The 12,813-nt window shown below is 44.6% G+C and overlaps 1 protein-coding gene across 10 annotated transcripts in view; it reads right to left on the bottom strand.

The window, feature by feature from the left end:
• Positions 1-12,813, bottom strand: part of ENOX1 (ecto-NOX disulfide-thiol exchanger 1) — a 487,830-nt gene that overhangs the window by 124,950 nt on the left and 350,067 nt on the right. For all 10 annotated transcript variants that reach the window (XM_058670707.1, XM_058670708.1, XM_058670710.1 and 7 more), the window contains one exon: positions 11,051-11,284. In XM_058670707.1, coding sequence (XP_058526690.1) covers positions 11,051-11,284 — 234 coding nt within the window. The remainder of the gene's footprint in view (positions 1-11,050; positions 11,285-12,813) is intronic.

Genomic DNA, 12,813 nt, shown 5'->3' on the forward strand with positions numbered 1-12,813 from the left:
AGAAGAACAGGCCGCCTCATGTGGGATGAGAGCATTTCATTTTATTCATTGGATCTTTAAAAATCAAAACTAGGACTGCCTTTCGTATTCCATTTGGGCACATTTTGAAAACATCACAGGGTGCTGCCCAAGTACCTTGAGAACTTCTTAGAGTCTCCCAGAGATGTCCTCCTGGACTAAGGCACAATCTCTATAGTATGGTTGCTATTTTGCCCAAGAGGCAGGCACACTGAGGGAAAGCAGGACCCAGCCTAACTCCAGGCCATGTTGAGCACGCTGGCATTCTGGGCCCTTTCCTGGCTGAAGCAGCTGCCTGCTGGACATGAACCTCAAAGATGCTTTTTTTTTTCTTAGCCATGCTGCCCCTTCTGCCCCCACACTTTAGCCACAGTAGGAAACTGGCCTGGAAACACCTACACATACTCTGGTCAGTTGAAGCCTTGAGTCTCCCTGAATGTCTCTGCCTGTGGGCACACACTTGCTTGAGGGTTTGTGTCATTTGCTGATCCCCTGGGATTTCAGCCCAAGTTCAACTGAACCTCCATGAACTCCAGCTGCAGCGGGCAGCCTCTTGTCTCATTCCAAGGACTGAAATGGCTTTAGTGAGACAAGTGCACCTGCAGCCCCTGGAACAGACTGTAACTGCACTATATCTGTGAGGCTGGCCACAACCATTTTAAGTGGAATAAACCCTGCCTCCCTCTGCACTCTATGCTCCTCTCCCTGCTAATATGACCTTGGCACAGAGGGCAAAAACAAACCAAACGCTTCCAGGACATCTTCCTCCCTTTCTCTTAAAAAACACCACCACCAAAAAAGACAGGACAGACTTTGTGTTGGGATTTTTCCCTTTGCTGTGTCCCTGGGCTCCTTGGGGCACAGAGAAAGCATGACACTCCCATTTGTGTGGGGCTCTGAGAGCAGAGCTGTGCTGATCCTCTTCTTCTCTCTCTACTCACTCCCCCTTTTCTTGTGCCTGCTTTCATTCAGTTTCATAAATAAATAAATCTAGGGCCCAGCACGGTAGTCCGGCAGCTAAAGTCCTCACCTTGAATACGCTGGGATCACATATGGGCACTGATTCTAATCCCGGAGGCCTCTTTCCCATCCAGCTCCCTGCTTATGGCCTGGGAAAGCAGTCAAGGACGAACCAAGTGCTTTGGGACCCTGCACCCACTTTGGAGACCCAAAAGAAGCTCCTGGCTCCTAGCTTTGGACTGGCTCAGCTCTGGCCATTGAGGCCACTTAGGGAGTGAACCATTGGATGAAAGATCTTCCTCTCTTTCTTCTCTTTATATCTGCCTTTCCAATAAAAAATAAATCTTTAAAAAAATCTATTGTCAGAAAGATGGTACCTGAATTTACCAAAAAAAAAAAAAAAAAAAAAAAAGAAAGTGTGTTCACAGGGCCCGAGAATCACATTTTATTCCTCACCACTGTCTGACCTAGAAGATTAGCTGGCTAGTAAGCAGCAGCTTACCAATAATTTACAGCTTTTAGACAGAGGGATCAACATCCTTAGGATTAAGCAGTTGAAAATTGTACTGTGGGGCCAGCATTGAGGCACAGATGCTTAAATTTCCTGCAACATTGGTCATGTTGTAAAGGTGCTGGTTTGCATCCTGCTGCTCTGCTTCTGATCAGTTCTCCTGCTAATATGCATGGGAAAGGCAGAAGATGACCCAAGTGCTGGGGCCCCTGCCATCTACATGGGAGACCCAGAAGTTCCTGAGTCCTGGCTTTGGCCATCCTAGAAATCTGGGAAGTGAACCAGCAGATGTAAGTATTCTTTTTCTCTCTGTTACTTCTTCTCTCTGTATAACTAATTTTCCAATCTATAAATGAATCCCCAAAAGGGAGAAAATGTACTATTTTTAAGAGGCAAATAGCCTGGAGTTTCCAATATCTTCTCAAGTTAATAACAGAATCCCATTAGCTGAAAGGAAGCATATACTTGTGCAAACTTCAAATTTCATCTTCATTTTTGAACTGTCTGAAACTAACAGGCCAGTGTGTGATTGATATACTGACATTCAAATTAAATTTTAGAAACATTAGTTAAGGCATGCTTGGTAACTCCAGTCAATATTTGTTGCCATGTAAGAAGTCACTTTAATTTATTTTAATTAAGCCTAAACCAGTAGCTCCCTCTGTGTGGTGGTAGGAGCATATGGGGAGAGGTCACTTTTGGTATTCAACTATAAATTTAGTTTTGTATCCGGTGGAAAGATCACTGGGAAAGTAGAAAACAATATAAACTAATTTAAACAGGATTTAAACTGCAGCATTATTAAAGCTATTCATGTGGAAAGAAATTAACACTGCTCATAAAAATCACATTAAAGAAGCACTTATAAAAATTCCAAACACTTCCGGTGAACAGGCTCAGGTGTAACTCCAACAGGAGTGCTGTCTAGGAACTGGCATATGTAAGAAGAAGCGGGCAGCCCAGGATGGAATGGTGTAAACAGGAGCCACTCAGGAGAGATGGCCTAGTGTTTTCTAATAAGGGTCTCTCAACATCTCACCTGGCTTACCATCAAACTTTGCTTAGCAGCCCTCCTCTCTGGCTGGGATTTTGATTGACAGGGTTTTTTTTCCCTCCTCACATGCTGCCTCATTCCTGTGCCAGGCCCGTATGGTATCCATTCAACATGATGGGCATGCCTACCTTGTATTCACCCTAGGGTCATGCCCCCTCGGTCCCGTGGTTCTGGCCACCTGCCAGGCTCTGCTTGGATTCAGCTGAAGTGCTCCTTCATCGAGAAACCCTTCTGCATCCTGGGATGAACTAGGTGTCAGCATTCCGAGGGACTAATAAAACTTCCAAGATTTAACCTCAAGCTTCTGAGTTTTTTCATTTTTATATTGTTTACATTTTATTACACTCTACTTCTAATAGATTTGCAGCAATTGGTACCAGGATACTATAAATTTAATGGTTAAATATTAGTAAGTAGCACAGTTGTTAATAAGCATTCTAATTTCATCTTTAAGAGTCTTTTCCCAGTGGCCATTGTTTGTTGGAGAGCTAAATGCCCCCATAGCATTTAAGCTGACTAGGTTTCAAGTTGACAGTGGTGTCAGCTAATCCCATAGGAGCAGAGCCTTCTGGAGTAAGGCACCTATCAGCTTATCAAAGTAATTCAAAAGTATTTTTGAAAGCACTTTCAATTCTGGGAAAGTGGTGAGCACTACTTAGCCTTGTGATGAATGAATAGCATTGTAAGGGTTTATTACCCCCCTCAGTCTCTCCCATTTTATTTCATTCCCGGGTTCTGAGACTTTTCAACTTCCTTCTCTCTCTCCTGTGTTTAGTGAGCACCTGGCTGGCATATAGTTAGCATTCAAACACCGAAGGTAGGAAAATCTTTGCTATTCAAAGGCCACATGCACGAGCATCATTTGGGAGCTTGTGAAAAAGCAGACGCAGCCCTCTCTGAGAGCTCCTGGCTGGGAATCTGCATTTTACTCCAGATGACTCATGCACAGGGAAGATGGACAAACACTGGAAGAAATGAATTAGTGATGGCCAAGTGTTCTGGCTGACGGCAAATCCAGGTTGAAAGATAATGAAAACCTGAAATGTCAAGGAGTAACCAAGCTGATGGAGAGCGTCAGAAGCTTTGATATGATGCCGAAGAGCTTTGTGAGGCAATGGCCCTAAACTCCAACCACAGTAAAAAGAAATCATCAGGGGAAAAGATGCCTAAATTGGAGATAGGCAGAGATTCCCTCAGCCTCTCCAATGTGATGCTGGGCATGGACTGGAAGATCCCTCTGGGAGTAGGGACCTTCAAACCTTTGACTAGGCTACTTTCCAACCCTGTGGGAAGAGAACTCTTAACAGCCAAAGACAGGTTGCAATGTAAATGAATTATAAAAGGCACATTTTTCTGAGCCAATTTTAATATCTTGCTAGCTCCCTCAGTAGTTAATGCATTACATCATCGGTATACTTTCACTATATAGAACTAAGACACTCATGATTTCACCATTCTTGTGTCCTTTAACAACTAGTGGACAGCAATGCTCCTCACAGGTGGGCCCAGGCCAGTCATCTCTAAATGTGGGACTGGGCTACAGAACCACAGGCCCTGGCCGAATTTTAATCAGATCTCTATATCTCTATATCTATGTATGTATGCATGTATCTATCTATCTATATTATAGGTTGGTGGGGGGTTTGAACCAAACTGGAAAGGTGTTTTCTCTTCTTCCTCTATGTGTACAGGGATACTCAGTCTTGGGTTTTAGAACAGCAGATGGAATACAAGCGTGCCATGAGCACTGAGTCTAAGGTTTAGGTGGGCTCTAATATTCTTACAGATGGGTCTGTAAAGGGACAATAAAAGGGGAGATTTCACACTTTCAGAAAAAAAGAAAAAAACACAGGTTCCAGAATACTATTCTTTCCAAAGAAACAGGGACACACACAATGAATGGGGAATCTATACACTTAGATACTTTTTTTTTTCTTAAATATGTTCATTTTTATTCGGTTGAAAGGCAGCAACACACACACACACACACACACTACCACCTGCTTGTTTATTCCCTAAACACACACAAAGGCTGAGGCTGGGCCAGACTAAAGACCAGAGCTAAAAGATAACCCAGATCTCCCATATAGACAGTAGGAAGCTAATAGCTTGAGCCAACACTGTTGTCTTTGAAGGTGCACATCGTCATAAAGCTGAAATGGAGTGGAGTTGGGACTTGAAATCAGGTACTTGGATATGCAATGCTGGCTTCCCAGAGGGAATCCAAACTGCTACATTCAATACCTGCCTCAATAGAACTAATCACTGGCTTGGATCATAACTGGGAACTTCTTACACAGTATACAGTCACTTACTAACCAAGCAGGTTGGGAATTCCAAGGTAGTGGAGGTATCCCCCAACGTTCATGCTTCCCTACATGTGTCTCCATTTTCTGGCTGCTCAATTAATCACCTATTAATCAAGTAGCAGATAATGTAAGAGGGTAGACAACATGTTAAATATTCTCCTCTGATCCCAGCTTCCACCAAATATACACACATCTCCCCAGCTACTTAGTATCAACAAAAGTAAGAAAATTAAGGGGTTGGGGATACCAAAATATACTGATTATTCCTGCTTTGGGGTTAAGCAAAAATGATTCTAGATGACATGGCCTATCTTGCCGCTGTGGAGGTCAACAACTCCTAAGGAAGGGGGATTCTTGAACAGGCTCCCTCACCCTAAAAAAGAAGCCCAGTTTGTAATTAATGGGATTTCTACTTGGCTCATCTCATGCTTCAGTTTCACTGTCACAGAAACGGAAATCTGAGCACCACACTGGTCCCACTTCCACCCTGTCCTCCCTCTAGCAGACTGACACTAGGTCATTTCAAAGGCCACTCAGGGTCCAGGAATGTCTCATCAGGGAAGCTTGGTCAGATCCTTACCTGATGCAGAGGAAATTCTTGATGCCATCACGTGATGCAAAGCTGTGTTTCAAACGGGGCGGGGGTGGGGAGGACGTACATGGAACCTGCTCATTGCCCTTATCCAAAGCCACTCTCCTGTGAGTGAGGTATAATCCTTCCTTACTGTCTCATCAATCTACCTCTCCCTCCACAGTCCAGACACAGGCTTTCTCCAGGGGAGGACGAAGGCCTGTGTCAGCCACATGGAAATTCATTATCTCATCTGCCTGGTGCCACTGTTTCCAATAAAGTGTAATTATGGTGCTACTGAGCTCCTTCTCACTTTCGCCAAGCCAGGCTATACACTTTAGGGTGAGAACAGTTACTTCCCAGTCAGTCTTCATTAAGCTCAATTGTCTCAAAACAATATCTATTGAATCACCAGGGGACCTGCTCATTGTCTTTTTCAGAATGTGTGCTAATGAAACAGACACTGGTGCCACCCTGAGTTCAGGAGGCCAAGGCGCCAGGGAACTGGTGTGACTTGATCCCATGAGATGGTGTCCCTCTTCCTAAGGCCCTGCCCTGGCTGGCTGACTTTCTCTCCCAGGTCAGCACTTGGCACTTCTCACCTTTGGGAGTAGGATTATCATACATATGTGATTATGGTGCCTCACTATTGTGAGTGGCAAGGGCAGAGTGATTTGGTTGTGGCTCCACCTCTCAAGATGCCTCACTCTGTGGGCCAGAGCAGGGTTTTGTGGGCTGTTTTCTTTCCTTCCACCAGGGCTGAGTATGGTGCCAGTCATACAGTAATAATGCCCAACAGCTGCTTCCGGAGTGACTGCCAAGACGGCCAAGTTTGTATCAACTCCATATACATCCAGTCTCACCCTGAGACCACACTAGCCAAAGACCCAGTAAATTCACAAGTCCACACAACTGAAGAACAAGATGCATTAATGTACCAAGTCTCTACTTTGCACCTGCAGGATTTTCACACTAGCAGGGACAAAGACAGCCTTGCGGGTTATGATAAAGATTTGGCTTGTACAGATTTTTGTGGAATAAAGCTGATTGTTCAAACTGAAATGGTGAGAGTGAAAAGTACAATGGGAAGTGGAATGCTGGAGGGATGTGTCTGTAATAAACCAAAGACAGTAAGATTTCTCAGGGGGAGGGAGAGATCAAATCCAATTAAGTATTTTCAGATTGCATTTGCCCTTCCTCTCTTACACACGTTTCTTTACCTTGGGTCTCGACTGCATTTTATATCCTCACATCGATGAAACCATCTTCAGGGCAGCAGTTTCTCGGATCCTCCTGCCTGGTGTGCTAACGTTATAAGGAACACGGGGTGGGTTTCCTCTTCGAAGCAGCCAATTTCCTAAGCAATTAAATGCTGCTCATATTCCAAACTCTGTGCTCGAGTTGAAATAGTCAAGCTTGACATTACCTGACTCTTGCCTAAGACATACCCTCTGCTGGTTCATACTACTGTAACAGCCATCTATTAAAATTTCCAATCTGTTCTCTCCTCAAGGGATCACACGGCACTTGGCAGAAGTGCAGCTTCCGAATTCGGTAAATTATACTCCTCTATATAAATATATATTTTTGAAATGGCAAGGCTTGCAAATTGCTTTACCAAACTGACATTCCAATCTGCTATCTTCTCAAAAGGAGTGGCGAATGCCATCTACCTCACACATGCATAGACACTTCTGCATCCATTTCTTAAAAATAACAATTTCAAATGCCAAACTTACAAGACATTTCTTCATGAGGCCACAGGTCAAAGTTCTCTCACTGCTAGGTACGCACACAATTAAATGCAGTTCAGCGTCTGTAGCTCATAAGGTAATAGCACACCGCACATTGGACATTCAGGAAAACAAAATGCTGTGTTCCAGGGAACAGTCATATCTAAGAACATTGCTCTTTCTCATTTGAGTCACTCCTTAAGGTTTCTGGGCTGAATAAGAAAGTCAGAGTCTGTCCAAATTTGCACTGCGGATGCTTTCTGCTAAAGGGACAACCACAGACTGTGTATCTGCATGTGTGAAATGTGCCTTCTCAGAATGAGAGCATCAGCAAGAAACTATACAAGGTCACAGTAGGGGCATTTCTGGGGCAACCGCAGGTGAACAGTGCTCGGGTAGATGGGGAGCGTCCAAGGTCAGGCCTGGGATGAGGGCTGGAGTACACAGGCTGCCTTTGAAGCAAAAATGTCAGTTTCCTAACTCCCTAACCTAGGCGTTGGCCAGCTTTTCATACACGGATTAGAATGAAAACTTGCAACCCACTTGACACGCTGCCATCAACAGCACCTGCTCTGCAGGAGAACACTGGAGGGATCGGTCCCAGCCTCCTCCCATCAGCCATCTGTTGTGCCTTCTCCACCACTCACGGCGGCCTCCAGGATTTTCCCAGAATCACTGTGTTCCAGACATGCAGCTTCTTTGTCCAGTGCCTATTTCTAAGTCTTTATTGCTAGAGTGCAGTCTCTAACTAGACCGCTTTTGTGCTCCTTCTCCTTCTGGGGAAGAAAGACTTATCCTGCAATGTTCAGATTCTGTCTTCTCTGTTAAGATTTTCTTGACGCACAAAAATCAACAGCCATAGTGTATGCGAACAGCCCCAAGATGGAAAAAGACTTAACCAGCAAGATACCATTCAAAATAACAGAGAAAAGTATGAAATATCTGGGAATAAATCTAACCAAAAATGTAGAAGACTTATTTGAAGAAAACTACAAACCACTTAAAAAAGAAATTGAACAAGACCTCAAAAGATGGAGTAACATCCCATGCTCCTGGATAGGTAAAATCAATATCATTAAAATGTCTATACTGCCAAAAGCAATATATACATTCAACGCAATCCCAATCAAATTGCCCAAAACATTCTTCATGGAACTGGAAACAATGATCCAAAGGTTCATCTGGAAGCACAAAAAACCACGGATAGCTAGAACTATCCTGAAGAACAGGAAGTTAGCAGGGGGAATCACAGTTCCGGACCTCTGGACATACTATAGGGCAGTGGTCATCAAAACAGCGTGGTACTGGCACAAAGATAGAGAGGAAGATCAATGGAGCAGAATAGAAACACCAGAAGGAAACCCACACAGATACAGCCAAATAATCTTTGACAAAAAGACAAACGACAATCCAGGCAAATGGGAAGGTCTGTTCAATAAATGCTGTTGGGACAACTGGTTGATAGCCTGCAGAAACAAAAAAATAGATCCACATCTCTCACCATACACTAAGATCAGATCTAAATGGATAACAGATCTAAACCTACATCCAGAAACCTTCAAACTTTTGGAAGAAAATGTTGGAAACACACTGGAACACTTAGGGGTAGGCCCTCACTTCCTAAAAAAGAGTCCAGATGCAGTAGAAATTAAGACCAAAATAAACAATTGGGACCTCATCAAACTAAGAAGCTTCTGTACAGCTAGAGAAACAATCAACAAAGTAAAAAGGCAACCCACAGAATGGGAGAAGATCTTCGCACACGACATAGGTGATAGAGGGCTGATCTCCAGAATATACAAAGAGCTACAAAACAACCAAAATGTCAAAACAAACAAGCCACTCAAGAAATGGGCACGGGAAATGGGCAAACACTTCACAAAGGAACAAACCCAAATGGCAAATAAACATATGAAAAAATGCTCAAGTTCCCTGGCAATAAGGGAAATCCAAATTAAAACATCAATGAGGTACCACCTAACACCAGTAAGACTGGCCCACATGAATAAAAGCACCAACAACACTTGTTGGCGAGGTTGCGGGGAAAAGGGAACCCTACTCCACTGCTGGTGGGGCTGCAGGCTGGTACAGCCTCTATGGAAATCAGTATGGAGAATATTCAAACAACTCAAATTCAACATAACGTATGATCCAGCAATAGCACTCCTAGGAATATATCCAGAACACTTGTTCTATGAGAAACCAACATGCACTCCTATGTTCATAGCAGCACAATCAGTAATTGCAAAAACATGGAAACAACCAAAATGCCCATCAACAGAGGATTGGATAAGAAAGCTATGGTTCATCTACTCCATGGAATACTACTCAGCTACTAAAAAAAACAAAATGCAGTTCTTTGTGGCCAAATGGGCCAAACTGGAAACCATCATGCTAAGGGAAATGAGCCAATCCCAAAAGGTTAAATACCACATGTTTGCCTTGATTTAAGATGATATGATGTTATGTATAACATGTTATGTTTTGAATGTTATATGTTGTGTATAAACTAAAAGTGAAGTATAGGTGAGGTGGTCACAGAAGGTGGCTGGGAACTCGCATTTACTTTTAACATATTGGTTACTCATTACTATGTCAATTAATTCCATAATGATGTAAATTTTTGCTGATGGTATGTTGGAGCTTTCAATTGACTGGGATGATACTCTGCTGGCTCTGTCTTCAGACCAGAGAGGGTATACCTAAGAAGCCGTTGAACTTGACGGGACAATAAGATACTGGACTCTATGTTTGGTATACGCTTGCAATGGGGAAATCTCAACTGAACTTGAGCTGTGGTTATGCAACAAGGTGGAGGAATCCACCATGGTGGGAGGGTTTGGGGAGGGGTGGGGAGAACCCAAGTATCTATGTAACTGTGTCACATAATACAATGTAATTACTGAAGTTAAATAATAAATAATTAAAAAAAAAAAGATTTTCTTGACGCCTTCATAACCATTTGCCCTTATCCCAGTGTTTCCGAGGCAGGCTGTACACACCTGGGTTGGCAGTCTCAGCACTCACTTTGTAGTATAGTCAAATGTTTATTCACAGGTATCTGCATGACCTAGCAAGTGTGAACTGTGCTCTCTCATTAAATCCAGATAGCAAGCAATAACCTGAGGAGGTCTGGCCATCACTTACCTTTGAAATACCTAGATGCCACTCTGCTCATGCAACTTTCGTCAATTACAAAACTTCATTCTCTCTCTCTCTCACACACACACACACGCACACACACACAACTGTCCTATCCTCCAAACCCAGCATCCTCCCAGTAATCACCGACTCTCCTGTAACAGGTGCTTTAGCCTCCACTTGTCAAACCGACAAGAGAGAATGAAACACCAGCTCCTCTGTGGGTAGCCACCCTCGGAGGTGTGGAAAGTGTCACTTTAATCACATCTTTAATCGCATTTTAATACAGGGATCCTAGCGTAGGCATCTTCTGCTACCTGCCTTGGACCTCAGCATACTGTTCGAAGTGCATTAGGAACGAACTGCAAACTCTCAGCAAGGCTCCAAGAAATTCTGGGCTGCCTGGGGCAGCTATGCTTGCTTGGCTCACCCTGGGATGTTGGGGTTAGTCGACAGCCACCTGCATTTGGGTTTAGCACTGTCCACCCTCTGTCTGGCATTCAGTGAGTTGGGTTGAATGACACTGCACACACAAACATGGAGCGCAGAGGTGCCATCGTGGGAGGCGGTTGGAGCTCTGCTCCAAGTAGGAGGCAGCAATCTAGGTGCCTGTAGCTTTCAGGTGATGCCTGCTGACACGAGCATACAGAGGAGAGAAGCAGCCATGGATTCGGAGCCAGAGGATCCCTGTATGCCTCCTGCAGCAGGTCATGGCTAACAGGATGGGAGGATGTCAGGCTAGGGCCATCCTACCTTTCAGCTTTTCGGCCAGCAGGGCAGCCTCGTGCTCTGAGTAGTGCATGATGGCTGGGGGCGATGGCGGCCGCAGCCGGTCCTCCTCCAGCTTGCGCCTGTGCCGCTCTTCACGCGCACGCATCCGCTGCTTGCACTCCCACTCATAGAAGTCGTCCCTGGCCTGTGCAAAGTCCACATGGAGGCGGCCTGAGTCCTTCTTGTCCGTGCTGGAACCTAATCGCATCCGGTAACCTGAAACCAGCAGAAAGTTTGGTCATGGCATCCTGTCTCCAGAGCCATCCCTTTTTGCCCCAGGCCTTGAAGGTGCTGGCTAAGTGTCCTTCCCAATGAAAGCCATGTTCACCATAGGTGGGGATGAGTTACCCTTGTCTGGAGCAATTGTGAAACATGAAGCTACACCTGTTACAGAGGGGGCTGAACCTACCCTGGGCGATTCTGAGGGGCGCCCATTAAGTTCCAAACCACTACACCTGCCAAAGGTCTCAAGACAATGGGCAATTACCACCACAGCTCCTTCTTCTCTTTGGCTGCTAGGAAGCTCAGAAACACTTTTGGCTGGTTCCTTTTGTTTGTTTCCTCTCTATTCTTGGATGGCTTTGATTTTCTGTTTCCCATTTATTGTGACTCTAGTGCAGAAGCCCTCTTAAACTCCACTTAAAAAGATATATGCATAAATAAAGGATATCTGTGATGCTTAAAAAGAGCAACAACACACATTCCAGAACAACTCACTCAGAGGCTACCACTCCCTTCTTCCAGAAAATGCTGTCTCTTGATTCTTTGGCTCTCTCTCAGCAGCTGCGAAAGCCGCAATTACCAGGGCAATTTTGTAATGCTGCTTTATTTCCACTTATCCTCTCGGACACGCAGGAGAGTATTTCACCTTCAATCAAGAGGCCTCACTGCTGCCTGCTATTGCAGCCTGGCAGCACCTCATCTGGCATGCAGCACCACACAAATTGTCCATGCAATCTTTGAAGGCCACAGGAGCCCCTTGTAAGAGCCCAGAGCAAGATCAGAAAAAAAAAAGTCCTGTAAATCTTTGGGGGATTTGCTGTGAGCTGCCTAACTCCTAAAGATTAGGAGCAAAAACATGATCTGAGGAATCAACACACAGAGAACTGAAACCAGCCAGCCAGCCTAACTTCAAATGAAGTAGCGTGGACTTTGAGGTCGTTCTTCAGTTTGGGGTACTCAGATTCTCAGAGCATAAATGTAGGTCCCAGCGGGAACATGGCTGCCAGAGGAGACAGCACAAAACAAGCACTTTTGCTGTGTAGAGCTTTGCAAATGAGATACAATTGTAAAATGGCTAGGGTATGCTTCACTCGTGTTCAAATCTCATCTCATGGTAGATTTCGATGATCCGCTTAGCACTTTGGGTTAAAGCACAGTGGAAAAGCCTTGCTTCTCCCCAGTAGGACACTTCGTACCTTTGAAACACTATAAGGAAGACACACATCTCACTTCGGATCCCTCCAAAGCCACTGACCCCTTCTCCAGCGTTATCTGAACGTGAAAAGATGTAACAGTACCAATCAAAAGCCAACTATGTCCTCACAGTTGAACAGGATTATTGCTCAAGCCAAACGTGTCTTGGGTGTGTGCCATGCTGATGCATACATAACAGCAGGTGGAGGCTGGCCAGGCGTCCCACCAAGTCCAAGCCACATAGCCTGCGCACATTTGGAGAGTCACTTTCCAAACGTTTCCCCTTCTAGAAGCGGCCTCTCTTTCACAAAAACATTATCATTAAGGCC

This window comes from Ochotona princeps, chromosome 12 (genome assembly GCF_030435755.1).
Source record: "Ochotona princeps isolate mOchPri1 chromosome 12, mOchPri1.hap1, whole genome shotgun sequence".
NCBI classification, from domain to species: domain Eukaryota; kingdom Metazoa; phylum Chordata; class Mammalia; order Lagomorpha; family Ochotonidae; genus Ochotona; species Ochotona princeps.